This window comes from Pan troglodytes, chromosome 1 (assembly GCF_028858775.2).
Source record: "Pan troglodytes isolate AG18354 chromosome 1, NHGRI_mPanTro3-v2.0_pri, whole genome shotgun sequence".
NCBI classification, from domain to species: Eukaryota; Metazoa; Chordata; class Mammalia; order Primates; family Hominidae; genus Pan; species Pan troglodytes.
This window is the reverse complement of record NC_072398.2, coordinates 86782161-86802941: the sequence shown is the minus strand read 5'-3', so window position 1 is coordinate 86802941 and position 20781 is coordinate 86782161. Positions and strand designations below refer to the sequence as shown.

The following is a 20781-nucleotide window of genomic DNA, read 5'->3' as shown; positions in this document are numbered from 1 at the left end:
TCCATCCTCCACACCACCATGACTACCAGCCATGTGATCCCCCTGCTTAGACTCCCATCCTTGCCCTGAGCCCACAAGGTGAAGTCTGAGCTCTGTAGCTGGGCTCTCCACAATTGGCCCTGACCTCCCTCTGTCCCCATCTCCCACCAGTCCTTCTGTATGCCCTGCAATCCCTGTACCCAGGCAAACTGTGCTACCTCATGACCTCATGCCTTTCCACATGCAATTTCCATTGCAAGGGCTCTCCCTGCTCTTCTGTCTCTGTGATGGATAGATTTCCATTGTCCCGGATCTGCTCGGCAGCCCTCCCCACTGTCCTCAGTGCCCAGGGAGGCTGGCCTGTGTAGACCTGTCCTGAGAGCTCCTGCCAGATGGCACACAGCTCTTCCTCTCTTGGCTCTGGAAACTGCTCCCTGCCCTGCCTCTCTGGACTTGGGGTGCTGAGGGCTCCCAGGGACACTGCACTGCCCTCACCTTTGTGAACAGTCCTGTATTAAACTCTCTTCAGCCTACTCACATAATCTGTTTCCTGCGAGGACCCTGACTGACACATTCCCCACCCCACAATCCTGCCACCTCCCACGTTGTCTTCGAGACGCAGCTCAGGCAGCAGCTCCCTGTGTGCCTTCCCAGTTCCCACAGGCAGCTGGCTGCATCCTCCTCCGCGTTTCACTGGCTCCATTCCTCTGTCCGCACTTGCCACACCCTGTCAGTACCTCCTGAGCTCCTCAGGGCAGTCTCTGAAGCAGACTCAGCTCTGTATCTTGGAGAAGCCAATATGGGGCCAAGGAGGGCGGGGTACGGAGTAAGATGTGCGTATCTTAGAACAGAGGTCATGCTGGACCACCCCAACACCTGCTTTTCAGTGGTGGGGAGACAATGAGAAAAGAGCTTCTGGCATACAGCAGATGAAAATAACAGGAATTCTCAAGCAAGGACTTGCCTCCTTCACAGCCTTCTGCTCACATTTCTCCACCCTTTGTGGACAAGGAGTGGACAAGCAAGTGTACAAACCTTTGTTGATGATTATTTTGCACTGGGAAGATTTTGCCTAATGCCTCTCTGCATATAACACTTGAAGGAAAGTATTCATTTGCTTGAAAGCAAAAGGATAAACTTGAGAAAAGAGAAGAGGAAGGGTCCTTACATGCTGCCTTCCAACCATCCCCTCCCCACATTGCCAAAAGAAAGATACAAGACTTTAAAAAAGTAATTGGAGCCGGGCACGGTGGCTCACGCCTGTAATCCCAGCACTTTGGGAGGCCGAGGCGGGCGGATCACAAGGTCAAGAGATCGAGACCATCCTGGCCAACATGGTGAAACCCCGTCTCTACTAAAAATAGAAAAATTAGCTGAGCGTGGTGGCGTGCGCCTGTAGTCCCAGCTACTTGGGAGGCTGAGGCAGGAGAATCGCTTGAACCAGGGAGGTGGAGGTTGTAGTGAGCTGAGATTGCGCCACTGCATTCCAGCCTGGTGACAGAGTGAGACACCATCTCAAAAAAATAAATAAATAAAAATAAAAAATAAAAAAGTAATTGGAAATCAAAACGAGGTCAAATAGGAATGGGTTCATTTTTCTCTCCCACTTTTTTTTAAGGTTTGCCAATGGCCTGGAAGTAAAGGTACACAGTCCTTTAAAAAGCAGCAACATGCCTGTGTCCTGAATGGTATTGCCTAGGTTTTCTCCTAGGGTGTTTATGGTTTTGGGTCTAACATTTAAGTCTTTAATCCATCTTGAATTAATTTTTGTATAAGGTGTAAGGAAGGGATCCAGTTTCAGCTTTCTACATATGGCTAGCCAATTTTCCCAGCACCATTTGTTGAGTAGGGAATCCTTTCCCCATTTCTTGTTTTTGTCAGGTTTGTCAAAGATCAGATAATTGTAGATGTGTGGTATTATTTCTGAGGGCTCTGTTCTGTTCCATTGGCGCTATTCACAATAGCAAAGACTTGGAACCAACCCAAATGTCCAACAATGATAGACTGGATTAAGAAAATGTGGCACATATACACCATGGAATACTATGCAGCCATAAAAAATGATGAGTTCATGTCCATTGTAGGGACATGGATGGAGCTGGAAACCATCATTCTGAGGAAACTATCGCAAGGACAGAAAACCAAACACCACATGTTCTCACTCATAGGTGGGAATTGAACAATGAGAACACTTGGACACAGGGTGGGGGACATCACACACCAGGGCCTGTTGTGGGGTAGGGGTAGGGGAGAGGGATAGCATTAGGAGATATACCTAATGTAAATGACGAGTTAATGGGTGCAGCACACCAACATGGCACATGTATACATATGTAACAAACCTGCACGTTGTGCACATGTACCCTAGAACTTAAAGTATAATTAAAAAAAAAAATATATATATATATATATAAAAGCAACATGGATGCAGCTGCAGTCCATTATCCTGAGTGAATTAAAACAGAAACAGAAAACCAAAGACTGCATGTTCCTACTTACAAATGGAAGCTAAACAATGGATACACATGGCCATAAAGATGGAAACAACAGACACTGGGGACTCCAAAAGGGAAGAGGGAGAAAGGGGGACAAGGACTGAAAAAGTACCCATTGGTACTGTGTGCACTGTTTGGGTGATGGGTTCAAAAGAAGCCCAAACTCCAGCCTTGTGCAATATATCCGTGTAACAAACCTACAAATGTAACCCCCTGAATCTAAAATAATAAAATAATTTTTAAAAAACACACAAAAAAGAAAAGAACACTAGATTGTGATTGAGAGTGAGTTGTCCCAGGCCAAATCAGAATGGCCTGGACATTGCCCTGAGGGTGGGGCAGGTGAGAATTAGAAATGCTGATGCCTGGAGTACACACAAACCACCAGCAGTGGCTTGTCATCTTATCTTCAAGTCCTGGGAGGAAGTGCCTTCAGGTGAGTTCTGATTCTGACTTCCTCTTCCTCAGATACGGCATGAGGTAGGCAGGTCAGAGCAACTGGAAAAATAAAAATATTAGAAAAGAAAAGTATCTGGACCTGCCAGCCAGGCATGCTCCCACCCCTGGGAAGCTTGGGGAAGGAGGTGGATACTCTTTCTTCATTTCCCGTCATGGCACATGGGACTCCTCATATGCTGAGCAGGTGGCATGAGAGGTATGGAGTTAGAGTCAGGTACAGAGGGAGTTATGGTGGGAATCCTCAGAAGCTCAAGTGGGAACTCAACTGCCTTGGAAAAACAAGATGTGCTTATGATGTGTATCATATCCCTGGATTGGCTTATTTGAAGAAACATGGATGGAAAGTGGACAATCAGTCAGGGATGATAAAGAAATCCAGCACCTCTTACCCACATGTCCCCTGAAAATCTTACCAACATGAGAATGAATTTGTTGGTGACCACAGAGACATCTATGAAGACATCAAGGACTTGGAAAAATAAGAGGAATAAAAAAATCCAGGGTTTCCAGGTGGCATAAATGTAACATGGGACTAATTTCTAGCCTAGGTATAGAGAAAACAATAGTAATACGGGTAATGAATGACATTCAATATTCAAATGATATCTGATGATTAATCAGGCAGATGGTGCAGCAGTTTTCAGAACTTGGTGAAGATTGCTAGGGTTCCAATTCTAATGCAGATACCATAGTGAGTTGAAATATGTCCCTTAGAAAGGTATGTTAGGATATGTTCCTCACCCCGGTACCTGTGAATGTGGATGTTATTTGAATATAGGGAGTTTGCAGATGTAATTAAGGTGAGGTCATATTAGATTAGGGTGGACCCTAAATCCAATGACCAGGGTCCTTACAAGAAGAGAGAAATTTGGACACAGAGACAGAGGAGACACAGGGCAGAATGCCGTGGGAAGGCAGAGGGAGCAGACTAGAGTGACGCTGCTGCAAACCCAAGAATGCCAAGGATTGTTGGCAGCAGCCAGAAGCTAGGAGAGATGTGGAATAGATTCTCCCTGAGAGCCTCTAGAAGGAATCAGCCTTGATTTTTGACTTCTGGCCTCCTGAACTGTGAGAAATGAAATTTCTGTTGTTTTAAGCTATCTGATTTGTAATAATTGTTACAGCAGCCCTAAGAAATTAATACAGATACTACTGGCTGTGTGACCTTAAGAAAATGCACAGGGGTTACCTCTCTGTTTCTTCATCTGTAAAATGGAGATAGTAACTGTATCCACTTCACACAGTTGTGAGGATTAGATGAGTTTTTGCCTGTAAAGTGCTTAAGCAGTACCTGACAGATGGTAAACACGCAATAGATTAGCAAATATTCTTCTTTGATCACTTCAATTTAGTAAAGATTTTTTTGAGCAACTACTATGCGGCAGACCCTATATGTAAGTTATTTCATTTGATTCTTGTAACAGTCCTGTGAACCTCTTCTTATCCCATTTTGCAGTTAAGAAAACTAAGGCTCAGAGTATTAACTTGTCTTGAGAAAGCAGACGAGCTGCAACCTCGACTGAGCCTTTGGCTCTGTTCTGTCAGGTCTTCTATTCCACAAAATTACAGGCATCTCAATGTATACTGGGGAGTGGACAAGGAAGGGTGCGAATCTTTGTTGATGATTATTTTGCACTGGGAAGACTTTTGCCTAATGCCTCTCTGCATATAACACTTGAAGGAAGGTATTTGCTGGCTTGAAAGCAAGAGGATAAACGAAAAAAGAGAAGAGGAAGAGGTAATTTTCTAAATGATGCTCCTCCAGCATGCACCAGTCAAACTAGTGCCCCTAATATTTGTGGTGTGTTCATTTTCTCTCTTTTTTCTGGCTCAGGGAGGGAAGTTGTGTCTCTGAGCAAGAATCTTCAGGAAGTCCGAGGGTCCTGAAAAGTGTGGGATGGATGGTTTAAGCCCCCCAAATGTGAACAAGCTACATGTATGAACTCAGATAACACAGACACACAGAAGAAATAATTGGCAGCCTGTGTAAATAGATTTGGTTTTTGACAGCCAACAGCAGGTGATGGTTATTTTGGAGAAATTATGAGTGTTGGAGAGAAATTAAAGTCTTGAAATATATGAAAGGATTTTTGTGTAGTGGTTTTGTGAGGGACACTAGCCTTTTTTTTTTTTTTTTTTTTTGCCTTCCTGTCAAGTACTGAACAAGAAGAAATTAATTTATCCCAGTACTTGGCATTTAGAAAGTGCTGTGTGGTGGTTTGTGGTTGATTCAAGTAAAGCAGGGGAGGTTTTAGTGGGACATAAGAAAAAACTTAACAGCTGTGAAATTAAAACATAAATTAACTGCTGAGGTAGGCCATGAGGGTGCCTTTGCTAGACTTTCAGAAGATAAAGATGCATTTGTCTGGCTCTCGCTAGGTCTTAAAACCTCAATTGGTTGCTTATTCGTTACTCTGGGCACACAGTAGATCTTTGTAACAATAAGTTAGACATTTGTATAATTTTATTCATTGAAGAAACCTTAGAAATCAGCTCTTATATTTGCATTTCTGTGCCTGCAGTTGAAGTGATGAGCTTGACTGTCTCTCGAGGTCTCTCCCAGCCCTGGAATCCCAGGCTTCCTTCCAGACTGTGCTGCGATGAAGCAGATCTGTGAGATACATCCCAGTCATGGTGACAAGGGGCGACTTGACAGTGTGGCCCCACACTTCAGGTGCCTGTGGAAGTCAGGCTGTGAAGTAAGGAGACCAGTTCCATGAGGGATTTCAGGCACCATTTCATGAGTTTATTACCCTTCTTTTTTGCCAAATAGCCCTGAGGAAGGTAGTCATCAAATCGAGAATGGCTAAAATGAGGAATGAAGAAGATGGAAATTACAATAACTTCAAATAAAAGCAAGCCAGCTGATGTGATTTAAAAGCCCTGTATATACAGTGGGGGGAAAATGATAATCAGACCAAAGCAGTCATAAGAGAGAACAGTGATCAAGATGGGAGATAATGTTATATAAAGATTAAATTAAAAATAAGATAGATGAGGAAAAGAATGAGTAACAGCTGCGACAGGAGTGTGAAACTGTGTTCATGCTGCAGGGCTGGTTGAGAAGAGAAAAAGACACACCAGTATGCAGGCAGCATGCTGGGGATAGGAGTAAGGGGTGCATTCTTCCTATAGTGTCTGGTGGTGTTCTATCAGTGAAGCATTTGGAGACTCTCGTCAACCCACCACCCCTTCTGATATTTTCCCCAGTCCCTCTAAGGATAACACATTGGGCCCCCCAGAATCACATGGGCTGGGACGCTTAGGGAACCCTTCTTCCCGAGACCAGGAGTCATGCTGGATTTCCCAGGACCATGCCTTCACAGTTAGGCCTCATTTATCTGGTCTTGAGCAGCAGGTTGATTCTGTTTTCCGACTTCTGCATGTGTCACATTGTGCTTCTTACTTTCCCAGAGGTTTTCCTTAAGAATACCACTTGATTTTGTCTGCATCATCTTCAGGTGACTTGGTACCTTATCTTTATCAGCTGGTTTCATTTCGCTCTGTGCTGCAGCATGTCTTTTGGGGTTAGGAATGCCCATGCCTTCCAGGACCTCAAGAGAAAAATCTCTATACCACACACTGGAGACTCCCCTAGCCCCACCGAGAGATACTGATGTTGGGAGAACAAGAAATATTTCTCTTTGTTTTTCCACTTGACATTTCTAAGTTTGTTTCCACAGTTTTCAAGTATTTGTACAACATTTCATGGGTTAGAGAATATTTGTGCATCTGTTGTCGCATCTGAACCTTATAATCACCCTGAAAGATGTTTTTATTATTCTCACTTCAACGATTAAAAAAGAAGAAGGTTGAGAGAAGGAAAATAATTTGCTCAAGGCCCCTTGGTAGTCTACATCCTCTACCCTAAAGTTCTGTTTTGGGCTATGGCAGGAGAGAATTGCGTGGCAGGTCCTGGGCTTGCTGGGAGAGACCCAGTGGATCTTGAGCAGGAGGCGAGGCACATGGATGTAGACTCAGGAAACCTTGCAGGTGACTGGAGACCTTTCACAGCCTCTGCAGTCCTAAAGTCAGCAGGCAGTCCCCATGGAGATGAGGGGCATTAGAGGTAGAATGCTAATACCTGGGGGAATATGGCTGTGTTAGTCAGGATTCTCCAGTGAAACAGAACCAATAGGATATATGTGTGTGTGTGCATGCTTACACATATTACATGTGTTTGTGTATAGGTACACATACTTAATATATACATACACATATAAGAAATAGTTAAGGAATTGGCTGACATGATTATGGAGGCTGAGAAGTTCCACGATCTGCAATTGGGAAGGTGGAGACCCAGGAATGCTAATATATGGTTCCAGTCTGAGTCTGAAGACCTGAGAACCAGGAGAGCTGATGGTGTGAGTTTCAGTCTGCACATTGGCAGGCTTGAGACCCAAGAAGAGTCTGACCTGGCTGGAAAAGACCAATGTCCCAGCTCAAAGCAATCAGGCAGGAGGCATTCCCTCTTACTCAACCTGTTTGTTCTATTCAGGTGTTCAGTTGGATTATTGGATGAGGCCAGGGATGATGACAGAGTAAGATGAGGTCTCATGGCCAGAGACTGAAAGAGGGAATAAAGGATGAGAACTTGAAGACAACATAATTGATTCTAGTCAGGCCCCAAAAATGTGAGATCATGAAGAAAAATCATGTGACTGCCCAGATTTTCATAAAATGCTTCTTGAAAAGTATACAATATGGAAAGCAGAGCTTAAAAACAAGTATGAGTGCAAAGGAACAACCATTACTGAGAGAACTGAAACCCTGAATGCATTAGGCTTATAGAAAAGGCTGAAGATGAGAGAAAAAGGGGTGTGAAGGAAGAGAGAGTTGGCACATGGCAAGGGGAAAATCTCAATCCCATTTTTCTAACTGTCTTGGTTTTTTTCTTCTCAAGTAGAGAACTGATCTTCAAATTAGAAACACTAGAACATATGTGATTTTAAAAAACTGAAGTTCAAAACCAAGAGGAAAAAGGAAGGTATTCCTCACTACCATGTGTCCAGGCCTGAATCACTGGCTTCTGGGTTCCTGAAAAATATGATTGCAAAATAGTGATTGGTCATCTTTTGCAAAATCATGAGGGATGGAGAAGAAACAAAAAGATTACAAAAATAAAATATTGCAGTTTTTAGAAAGGGGGCAAACCTGGATCAGGAATTACCAACTAGTGAATTTCTCATTGCTCCTGGGCAGAATTCTAGAAGAGATCATTAAGCAGATGGTCTGTGAGAACTTGGAAAAGGAAATCATGATCACTGAGAGCTAGTCCTAAAAAACCAGTTACCCATGTATGTTCAGGAAATCTGCCTTACAGCTGTTGCGCAAATTAGCTTTGAGCATTTGAGTAGACTACAGTGTGAACCAGCAATGAGATGTTATAACAGAAGAAAAAAAACATGATCAGAGATGCTTTGCTAAAAATTCAGTTCTAGGGCATAGAAAATATTTATCCAAATATACTCTGTGCTGTTCAGATCCCTTACAAATGAGTTCAGTTCTGTGAGCTGCATTTTAAGATAGTCACTGGCAAGTTGGAATATGTACGGAAAAAGTTAAGAGAAGATGGAACTCATATTTATTGAGCAAGCAACTTAACATGTGTTGGGCATTGTGTAAAATGTGGTATGTGTGTTTTAATGCTTAAAACAATACCATGAAGAAGTCATTAATATGCCTATTTTAGATGAGGAAATGAAGGATTATGTAACTGAGTTTTTTGCCTCAGGCCAGCAGCTAGAAGATGGCAAAGCTAAGACTTGAACCTGGATCTTTCTCATCCCCAAACCCATGCTCTTTCCACAGTGCAAACCTGCCAGAGAAATAAGGGACTTGGAAAATGAGCCAACTGAGAAACTATTGAAGGAAGAAGTAATTCACTTTAAAAATGAAAGGAGTGCAGAGGAGTCGGGGAGTGGGGAGGGCATCAGGAAGAATAGCTAATGCATGCTGGGATTAATACCTAGGTGATGGGTTGATAGGTGCAGCAAATCACCATGGCACACATTTACCTATGTAACAAACCTGTCCATCCTGCACGTGTACCCCGGAACTTAAAATAAACTTAAGAAAGGAGTAAATATAAACATGATATTGTTTCCATATATTAAAATGTTGGCCATTTGGAAGAGGAGTAGCCTTGTTCTCTGAGATCCCTAAGGATGGAACTAGAGCAGTAGTGTGGCAGTAATTAGAGCAGTTCACATTTATTAACCATTTGCTATAAGCTGACCCCTCTGCACATACTCATTCTTTAAACCTTACTAGCATGAGTGAGGTACAGCACAATGATCATGCCTGTTTCACAGGTGAAGAACAAGAAGGGGGTTGAGATAATGACCAGGGTGTCCCAGCTAGTAAGTGGCAAAGCTTGGGCTGAAATCCAGGTCTGTCCCCCTCAGGGCCAGTGTTCTCAGCCATTTTCCTCCACTGCATTCCTGTTGGCAGAATTCCAGTCAACATGAGGGAAAATTTCCTGGTAACTAGAACCTCTTAAAAAGGGATCAGATACTTTGTTAGAGAGTGAATTGCCTATCAGTGATGAATCCTGACAGACAGAGATGCTGGCTTGTATCCAGGCCTTATGACCCCATAGGTTTCTTTCTACTCTAAATTGTTGTTGTTGTTGTTGTTGTTGTTGTTTTTCTATGATCTTAAGAGAAGCGAGTTTACCTATAGATGAATAGTTTGAGAAGGGGGGTATTGGTGGTGAGTCTAGTTGTTTTTAAAATCACGTTGTCAACCTAAATTCCAGCATGATGATAAACCCAAAATCCAGTTTCTTCCAGATAATGTTTTTCTTTCAGTCATTTATGGTAAGTCTGTGGACATATGATGAATCTGCAGAAAGGTTTATTACTGTGTAAAAGCATAACAGTTCTGTTAGTAAGTAAAAATTATAATGCTATACATATTTTGAAATAAAAGTAAGAAATTTTAGGGCCAGCTGTGGTGGCTCACACCTATAATCCCAGCTACTCAGGAGGCTGAAGCACAAGAATCACTTGAACCTGGGAGGCAGAGGTTGCAGTAAGCCAAGATTTCACCAAGAAAAAAAAAGAGAGAGAGAAAAAAAAAAGAAATTTAAAGGAGAAGAAATTTTAGGAAAGTTGAAGGGGGAATAAAACCTTATTAACATTATATGAACTACTTTGGTATCCTACTCTTTATAATTATAGTGAAAGTTGGGAAAATTGACTAAGGTACTTTTTGGAAGCAGGATTATCAGAACTAGGCTAGACTGACTTAAGGGTAAAGATGAAGAAGGAAAGAAAAAGGGAAATCTTTCCTATTCTCTTGAGCACTCACCTTCCTCTACTCTCCCCCAATTTCTACCACCCCCACAATCACAGTGCTTAAGAAAACCAAGTAATGGAGAAATAAGGGTTCTTGGAATGTATTTCTTGATCTGGAAATTTGGACCCAAGAGACATTAATTTGCTGATTTATTAGTTTGTTGATGAATGAGGTCGCATGGAAAAACTTTCTGCCTCTTGGTTATGTTGGTGGAAACTTTTCTAAGCTTTAACTAGCTGACTTTTGGGTTAACTAGAGATTATTTACTTTTAATAACAACACGCTAAGTTTCTGAAATCAGATATAGCAGAGCAGTCTCCAGAGAGCTGTGGTCCAAAGGCAGTGGCTGCATCCACGTACAGTTCTCATCAGATTTTCTGAAAAGATGCTTTCTCTGTTAAGGTTAAGTTAACCTTGGCTTACTGCCGTTCCTCTGTTCCTTCCACATCTCTGTGTCTTGTGGGCATGCCAGTTTGCATTCAAATCTGCTGTATCAGTTTTAAATCCAGTTCTCAGTCCTTAGGGTATTACATAAGAATAAGTTAACTAAAGAATCCAAGAAGTTTTACGTATGATGCTGAACTAACTGGATCTGACTTCCTTGGGGAAAATGAATAGCCAGGCAGATCACATTATAGATGAGCATTAATGACAGCTGGAACACCTCCCTCCCTTCTAAGCAGGCAAGGAACCTCCCATGTGCCAATCACTGTGCTGGCACTGGGGATACCAAGATGTGTTCCTTGTTCCTTCAAGGAGCACATGTAAAAACATCATAGTGTGAGATATGTGCTGTGGCAACGTTGAGCCCCAGGGTATTCAGCAACTCAGACTGCTGAAGAAAAGGGAGGGGAAGGCTGCTCTGAACCAAGTCTTGGCGGCCACCAAAGGTGTTCACAGCAGTTGCAGAATTGGGAAGATGCACACACCTAGTTCTGCAGGCCTGTGTAGGTCAGGACTCTGGAGAGAGATGACTGCAGAAAGGTAGGTACACCATGCTAAGGAGTTTGGACTTTATCCTAAAAGCAGTAGGAAGCCTTTGGATGGCTTTAAGAGAAAAATGATCGGATGTAATTTGTCTTTTTTAAAAATAACACTTTGCTAGCAATGTAGAGAATGGGTTGACAATAGGTGAGTTAGGAAGCAGAGCAGCACACTGTTTACAGGATGTTGTAAAAATCCAGGTGAAAAATGAGAACTCTAGATGATCAATAGCTTGGAGTTGAAGAGAAAAACATAAATCAGAGACATATTAGGGAGCGAGTCTGCAAGGAACTTGCTCCTGAGTGATGGCTATTGGGGAACAATGGAGGAAGCTGTTGAGAATGACACCTGGGTTTCTGGCTTGAGTAGGTATGGTGTCCCCTTATCAAGATAGGACTTGGAGAATTATGGGGAATATGATGAATTCACTCGGGGGTACGAGGAATTTGAGAAGCTTGAGAACCATTCAGGAGGAGATGTCCAGGAAGGTTGGCTGAATGGGCCTGGAACTCAGGCAGGAGATGCTGAGATACAATTGTAGATTTGTCCCTTTGATGTTAGGAAGAGAGTTTGACATCATTAGAAGGATAGGGGACTGGAAACCACACTAAACAGCCTCTATTTCAGAACCATTTAGAGATGATAGACATGTGAGATGTACTGAAATGCCTGCTAGCTGAGTTTAGCAGAGAAACTACAGTCCCCAAGGTGAACTTGGGTTTTTTCACAGTCTTGTTTTCCTCTCTGTGCCCACCTTTCTTTTGGACTTTCCTCCCAGGCTTCTTGGGGTCCTGTGGCAAGAATCTCAGTTACTAGACTGTTTAGAGGCTATATCAGTAAGGGGACGTAAGATGGCATTTTACTAACTATTCTACCTCCTCAATAACTCTTGGAAGGGTTACTATTAGTAGTCCCATTGTACAGATAACAAAACTGAGCCTCTGAGGGGTGACATAGCTTATTTTTTAGTAAGTGGCAAAGTTGTAGATGAAGTTGTAGATTCTCAATCCCATTCTTTTTCTTCTATATAGCACAGACCTACACTAAAACAAATCAGGCCTGTTAAATCCTTGAATGAAAGCCATCAGTGTTGTTAGTGGTGAAAAATGTTTTGCGGAAATGATGTGGCCTCTTAGGTGCTACCAAGAGCAATACACTCCTTGGACTGCCCAAAACTAATTCCACTGATGCACCCGCTCCAAATCCCTGCACCGATCCCACAGCAGTCAGACCTGGAGGCCCTGGGGGGGCCCTGTCCTAAGCCATCTCAAGATGCAGCCTCTAGGGCCTTGCTTATAATTTTCCCCCTTTCTCCAGCCTCCCCTTGTTCCTACCTCTGCCCACCCAAAGCAACCAGAATGATCCTTTAGTTTAAAGCATAAGCAAGTCAGTCCTCTGCTTAAAAGCTGATGGCTTCTCATCTCACGTAGAATATAAGCCACGACCTTCAAAGCCTTCTACATTTTGGCCTCTGGCTGCATCTATGACCTTGTTGCTGACCATACTCCACTTGAACCACACTCCGTTGAGCCTCCCTGGGTGTTCCTTGAATGCTTTTAACACCTTCTGAACACTGCAGGTCTTGTAAACTTGCTATTCCCACTTCCTGCCATGGTTTGGCCCAGGTATCTCAGTGACTGGCTCCCTTACCCCATTCAGATCTCGGCCTCTCAGTGTGACCTCCCTGGCTACCCTGTCTAAAATAGCCCCCATCATGCTCCATCCCTTAGTCTGCCTTATTTTTCTTCATAGCACTTATATTATATTTGCTTATTGGCATTGTCTATGTGTAAGCTCCATGAGTTCAGGGGCTTTTTCTGTCCTGTTTCTGTTGTGTCCCTGGCTGCTGGGATAGTGCCTGGCCCACAGTGTGCACTCAGTGGCATTGGTTGAATCATGGAATGAACACATGGATGCTGTGGTCCAGGCAGAGAGGGGACAGAGAGTGGGATCCTATCACCAAAGGAACTAAGAGTATCTTAGTCCCTCCCAATGTGGTAAACATTGCTGGTTCCCTAAGTTTCTGCATTTGGGGATAATTGTAAACAGGCATCAGAAAACGTGTATGCATCTTTCTGGGTAAGAAGCAGGTTTGTTGCTCTGATAAGGATGGGAATGATTTTTCCTTCTAACATACAAGTTACAGGGACAGATTTGCCACCTCAGGAGATGGTTAACAATAGTGTCGGTTCCATGTCCTGCCCCTGCCCCCTCTACCAAATCTGAGTCACAGTGTTAGTGTTTGTGGAATCTGTTGAAAGTGCCTCCTGCACTGTGACTTTCTGATCCTGAAGGAAGAAGACTTTCTGTAATAACTTGGCTCTCATGAGCTGTGCTTCAGAGTGTCCTTAAACAGAGCTTTCCTGGTTGGAGATTTGAACCTAAGGCCATTTTCAGTGCATTTTTCTGTTGTTCTTCCTTTAGGATCTTCTATGTCTCTCATGATTCCCAAGACTTGAAGATCTTCAGCTATATCGCTCGAGATGGTGCCAGCAATATCTTCAGGTGTAACGTCTTTAAATCCAAGAAGAAGGTAAAGAGGCGGTTGCCGTCCATCTGCTATTTTCCTCTAATGGATCCAAAGCACCCCCAACATTGGCCCGTCTCCCTGTTGAAGACAGCTGTCGTAATGCCGACATGGGGCAACTATCTCAGTCGTCTGTCATTGCTCCTATATAATGGAATTCTCTTTTAGCATCATCTGAACTTTGTACTTAGTTACATACAGATAAATGCAAAGGGATTGACCGTTGACTACGTGCTCTGGGATGAGAGCAGTTAAACAGCACCGGGAGTGATGCTAACCTTAGCCTTGGGGTAGGAAAAAAGCATTGTCATTTACTAAGGAGACCCTTCATCACAATTCTGTATATTGATTAGGGGGCTACAAAATATGAATACACATGGAGTCTGGTTTAGACTCAGTGTGTGATATTGGTTATCCTGGGTGATTATTTGTTATGGCAACCTTGATACTCAAGTAAATGCAACTTTGAGGATTCTGAAGTGGCATTCTTTATGTTAATGTCATTCCCCCAGGAGTCTAACACACACAACTGGGGTTTTAGAAGCCTAGAATCTAGCCCTGCCTCTCACTGGAACCCTGAGTGACGTTATGTAGGTCCCAGCGTTCTCATCTATAAAATGAAAAGAATCGTCAAAATCAGCATTTCCTAAATGTGTTCTGTAAAACATTTATCAGCCAAAATATATCATGTTAAAACTACCTGATTTAAGTTGCTGAGAAGGTCTGATGTTAAAAAACATGTTGTTTAACCCAGAATTTCCCAAACTAATTTCACAATGGAACCATATTTTTTCCATGTAATATGTGTTAATATCCTGGGAACTGTTTTTCTGCAGAAGAGATTTTGGAAAACACTATTTGTGCCCCTAAGGACCCTAGTAAGTCCACCATTCTAGAAACAAACTACTAAGCCTGGCTTTCTACAAGAACTTCATTTTATGCATCTTTTGTCTTCAGGCCTCTTTAGCAGATGTTTAGGTACCTTGTCAAGTACCTTGTCAATAACACATGCCAGGGTCCAGATTTACTGATAGGTGTCCTATTCCCTACCCTAGCTCCACAAAGAGAATTATGCTTTGTTAACTTAGCCTCTTCCTCTATGGAGATTTGTGCCCTTACCCACCCTGTTCCAGGCTTTTTAAATGCAAATCATGGAGTTGGATGAAAAGTGCTACAACTGGAAAGATGGCAGGAATAAAAGAGTAACTTGCCAGACTTCACATCTAGATAATAGTATAGCTGAGAGGGAAAAAACATAAATGAGGCTAAGTCAAGCTGCATTAAAGAACTGATAGAAAGGGGAATAGGAAGAGGGAGAGAAAGAAAAGCCATAGGCGCTGGAGATGAGAAAGTTTAGAGTTTGGGAGAGTGAAAGGCTCATATGTGGCCTTGTGTAGGGGACCTGGGGAGGAGAGAAAAGGAAATACAAAGTCTCCCTGATGGTCATGAATTGGCTCGTCTGTAAGGTTCTGACAGATGCAACAAGACTGGAATTCCCTTTTAATTCATTTTGAGTATTTGACTGTGCTTCTGACTTTAGTTTCGTACAAAGACTGGACCATGTGGACCTTGGAATTTATTAGAGTTACAAATAACGCATTATCATTTGCCAGGTTCTTTAATAGTTAATCTTATTTTATCCTTATAACACATCTGTAAAGAAGGTAAGACATGTAATTTTCACTTCCCAGTTTTACAGATGAATAAACTGAGGCTCAGAGAGATTAAATGACTTGCCTGAGTTCTCATGAATAGGCACTGGCTAGAATAGAACCAGGGAGACATGCAGGACAAAAGAATTTTGAGCAGTAAACCTAGGTAAGAGGACCATTATGTTATATTTGCCTTGCTATCAGATCTAACATAGCAATACGGACGCAGTGGGGGCATCCACTTCTGACAAAACCTGAGTTTAAGACCAGTGCTCACTTGGAACTTTGATCTTGAAGTGAAGCACAGAATGGAGTTCCCATTATCCGTGAAAAGGAGTAGTCATCTGGTTCCCTATCATGTCAATTTTTTTTCCATGTCTCGTAGCTCTTACAGCGAATTCTGATCTCTGGCTTTCCTGTTTCCTATACCCCTTTCATCCTCACCTACTGAGACCCTAGCTCTTCATAGAGTTGGTTCTCAGGCCCTTTCCTGGCCTGGAGCCATGCGGCTGAGGGGATTGTTTCTAGTCAGCCTGGGCGTTGAGCCCTGTTGCTGCTGAGCTGTAGGTGGGAAGGCTTGTTTCCAAGCTAAGAAAGGGAAGTGAATTGTTCAGCGAAGGATGCAGAACTGGGAAGGGCTGGGGAACACATCTGCAAGGTTTTGCTTGCCCTTCTGCTTAGCCTCCAAACATGGTGATTTACCTTTTTTATAAAGCACTTCTAATGTCAAGAGGTAATAGTTAACTTGGGAAGGAGTTTTAACTGGCAAGTCATAGGAATGCTTCAGAAGTGGTGGGCGGGGGGAAAGAACTATAGAGGACATGTGTGTTGCAGAGATGTTGCTGGGTTGTTGGAAGTCAATAGGGAGTCCTCTTGACTGGAAGCCCGCAGATGTGGGTGTTCTCCAGAGCCCTCGTGTTGGTCATAGTTTAGAGAAACCTTGTCTGAGATCCTTGTTGTGTTGGGACTTTGGTTATTGCTGTTTCATATCACATCATGTCCCCTGCGTATATGCCCATGGCACGTTTCTCATGACCTCTAATGGGGTGTCATCATCACCCTACAATTCACATGGGGAAAGGGTTACCTCCTCTGTTGGTTGAGAATATGGGTCAGATGTCTCAGCTTTCCTGGTTGAGGGCCTCCCTCGACCTTGTTCCCTGCACAGCTATTACTCTGTACCTATGGATCTTCCTTGGGCCACTCACACAGACAGCCAGTGTGGCTCCCACCTTGGGAGTTGTATCCTTGAGCTAAGATTTTTTCAAGTGGGCTTTCACCAGAAGCTAGAAAGCAAAATATTGCAGGAATATAACATGGTACCTGCTATTCTTCTATACTCTAGATTATCTAAGTTCCAGCCTCATATTACATCAGATAATAATATCTAACCTGTTTTGATTAGTTGCTATATGCCTGAGACTGTTCAAAGCTCTTTACATGAATGATCTAATTTTATTCCCACAGCAGCCCTGTGAGGTAGGTGCTGTTATGCTCTTCATTTTATAGGTGGGAAAATGGGGCCTCAAGGTACATAATGTGTGTAAAGACTCAACAAGTAATGGAGTCAGAACTGAACCCAGAGGGTCTGACTGTGGAGCTCACACTCTTACCCACTCCATTATACTATTGTTGTTGGCTCATGAGGAAGTTATATAACTCAGAAGTTGCTTTGTTTTCCAAGACCCATTTGTAACTGGGTTCTGCTGTAATTATTACATGGGTATGAAGAGCTCCTTAACTCCGAATGGCCCAAATCACTTTAACATAGATTTTCCTTTTTTCCTCATAATATCTTTTTGTGGTTAATATTGACTCAATTTTGTAGTTGAAGAAAGAAAAGGCCCAAGGAAGTAAATCACCCTTGGTCACACAGTGAATCAATGATGCCACTGAAATTAGAAACAGGCTTCCTCCTTCTCAGGCCAGGACTTTGAGCGCTAAACCCTATTACACAAAACTCATAAGAAAGATACGTGAGCCTTTCTGGACTTGAGTTTTCTCTAGCCATCAAATAAGATGAAAGGCATCTCAGGAGTGCTGATTGTTGTGTGTGAAGTGACGTCATCTTTAAGGAACAAATTCTCTGTGACTGGGAAGGATTGTCAGGATTGTGGTGGAGGGACCCTAGCACTCTTCAGACCCATGCTAGAAAGGAGGGATGGGAGTGGGTCTTTTCCTCACTGTGAGCATCCAGTGGAGATGCTTGCTAATAACATGGGCATTCCTTGTTTCCCCTCCTTGGGGGATATAATGATAGTATTCATTTGCAGGGCCTTTTGCCTCTCGAGAAGACTCTTGCATGGTCTCTTGACCTCTCCCGTGGAGTGGATGTCATCCTCCTGTCATTTTCTCCTAGCCCTAGGAGTATATGGCTGTCTGCCCTGATTACCAGTGAGTGCACTTATTAATGCATCAGTGCATGAAGTGCTGGTGATTAACAGGAGCTGCAGGCATCTCCCCATTATCTTCACGGGCAGCTCCTTGAAATAATTTTGCCTGCAATCACAGCTCGATTGGTTTGGGTTAGGAGAAATAATTTCCTCCTATAATGCTGTCACTATCAAATTGGGGGCCACAGCTGTGAAGTTGAACTGTCCTTTAGAGGTTGCAATGGATTTTGAGTGATGATGACAGCCATGTGCTAAAGAATAAGTCACTTGCCTGGTCAAACTTACGAGATGAAAGATAGGAAAGTTCTAAAGTTAGGGAAAGAGTCTGTTTTTTATACTTTAGGTTGAGTTGGGAAGTCAAAATGCAGGAATCATGGTTCTCAGAACTCATCTAGTCTGAATCACTCTCTTTGTGGATGAGAAAATCAATACTGAGAAAGGAGAATTAACTGTCCACAGTCACCCAGTTGGTTCTGACAGCACTGGAATTGTAACTCAGACTTCTTTTCTCTAGGGTACTATGTTTCATGGACTAGCAGAGTAGAAGGAAAAACACAGCTATCTGTTGGAAACTTTAAGATGCAGTATGTCCTGTCAATGTAGAAAATCACACCTGCTTTGAAACTAAACTTTCCTTATACTGAGCAATATTCTGATGTCCAAGGCATCACCTCAACCAAATTATATAATCAAAGCCACTAAATAATGTATTGGACAAAAACCTAACCCATCTACCATTTCAGAGCCTTAGTACTGTAGATCCTACTGTGTGTAGAAGTCCAAATATAAATGTATTTTCATGCTTTGGCATTGTAAATTCCATAGATGAAGATCATTTGATAGATATAAGCTGAATCTTTTACTAAGATTCCCCCCCAACCCAAAAAAATACATTAAAGAAACATGACATTCAGTTCTATTTTTGTTGAGATTCTGTGGCAGTTAAGGTCAAGATAAGGACATTATCTTGTATTGCTGTGATAGATGAGAATTATAAATCTGTGAGCTGTCCCACAGCTGACCTCATGGACTTCAGTTCTCTAAAATTCAGAACCACTTGTCAGTCAAATTTGAGTACCCAAAAGAGATGGGGGAGAGGGGGAGTGGAGGAGGGGACAGGGGAATAGTAAACTAGAGAGCTGGTAGACCATTAAAGAACCTTACTTGCAAGATGTGTGCCCCCATTCTTCTCTTTTCTCCTCTTATTATTGTCATTGTCATCATCATCTTCATCTGGTATTTTGTACTTATACTCTCTACTTGCTTATCTGATGACTCTTAATCCTCTTTGTAAGTTGTAAAGTAAAGAGAGAGCTTCTTCCAGGACAGTGAAATTCAGAACAGTGCCCAAAATTATTTATCAAATCAGCTATAGAATATGACTAATAAGAACCATTCTTTACATGCACATGGCACTTAAAGATTCCCAAATTTTATAGGACCGACCAACTACAAAATTGTTAAGAAAGAGAATAGAAAATAAAATCATGGTCTATGGCCATACCACCTTGAATGTGTCTGATCTCATTAGCTAAGCAGGGTCGGGTCTGGTGTGTACTTTGATGGGAGAAAATAAAATCATGATTGACTATAATTTTTCTATGGGCCAGTGAGGTACAGGAATCAACCTTTTGATTTATGTCTTCCTAAAGCTACCACTGTCGGCTTTTGTTTGCTTTCGGGTGTACAACCCACAGTGATTGTGAATATAGTGTTATTTTCATGACCATTGATGCAGTTCATCAAATGTTGACTCCTGCTAGGTATGAAGTTGATACCCACATTAGGTGTGCTGAGGAGAACAGCTGTTCATTGCATTTGGACTTAACTTTGGTTCTGGCTTGAGGGATGTCCTAGGGTTGTGGGAGAAGGAGCTGTGTCAGCGTGAAAAGATGGGTGGTTTGAAGAAACATTGCTGTGTGTATAAGGTAAGTGTATACAGTTTTAAGCTTCCTTTCCAGCTGTATTTTCACAAAATTGCCTGTAATTGACACTCCCATGAGTAGGCTCTCCATCTGGAGCTAAGAGCCACTCTGAGGTTAGACATCCCTTTCCAGCTTTGAAAACATCAAAGCAACCATATCCAGCCTAATCTTGACAATGAATAGCCCACAAATGCTTTTGGGCTGCTAATAGAAAATGGCTTTTGGACGAGAAGATTTGATCCGTGTGGCAAAGCACTTTTAGGGGCTTGTGTAAAACTAAACTGGATTTGTACAGAAATAATGCAGTATAATGATGCTTTTTTTAAAAAAAAAAAAATCTAGTAAATTCCAGAGAATGGCCAGATTTTGGAACTAAAAAAGGCTGCCTTCTCAATGTTCCACTTGTTTACTCTTTGTACCTCACTGCCTTCAATCTTTAAACCTCCGCTTTAGTCTCCAAAGGCCTGTATGTCGTCATGAGGTGGGAGCAACTGCTTCACCGTGATCTAGAAGACCCACAGACAAGCATTCATAAAAACTTCTGGAAGGGACTCTTTTTAAAGCTGCTATTTACCAGAGTTCTCCCTCTTGGGTGCAGACATGGCTAATTAATGATAAAATCCCAGCGTGTGTGATTCTTGCATTTTGGGGTTGAAGGCAGAACCAGTTTTCTTGCCCAGCAGGCCAGAGGTGAGGTAACTAAGTGGAGTAGGCCTAGCAGGCAGGAGCCAGCATGGCTGTGCAGAGAGCAGATGGTGAAGACACAGCCCCTCCCAGGCACAGGCTGCCTCTACTGACCACCTTCAAGTAATCACCTCCCTAACGAGGTCCCCATACAGAATCCTCTAAAAGTAGACTTTTTAATGGTGAAGCAAGGAGAGCCTAAAAGGTCAAGGGACATCAGAACTCACATAGCCATTTATGAGTACAGTGAGGAGCTGTTTAGCCCCTTCTGACTCCCTGAGTGGTAGATAGGAAGGGCAATTCTTTTATGTGTATGTATGTAGTCATTCTGTAAAACAGTTAGAGTAGCTTGATTATGTGTTCCAGTGCAGAGGGCTCTTT

General features: G+C 42.6%; 1 protein-coding gene across 11 annotated transcripts in view; it reads left to right on the top strand.

Annotated features, from left to right (window-relative positions):
• Nucleotides 1–20781, top strand: part of NOS1AP (nitric oxide synthase 1 adaptor protein) — a 312797-nt gene that overhangs the window by 245397 nt on the left and 46619 nt on the right. For 10 of the 11 annotated variants that reach the window (XM_063795865.1, XM_016931090.4, XM_016931086.4 and 7 more), the window contains one exon: nt 13644–13752. Coding sequence is in view for 10 of the 11 variants with exons in the window: in XM_016931090.4 (XP_016786579.1) it covers nt 13644–13752 (109 nt within the window). In the remaining variant the exon portion in view is untranslated. The other variant, XM_016931107.3, reaches the window with a different exon arrangement.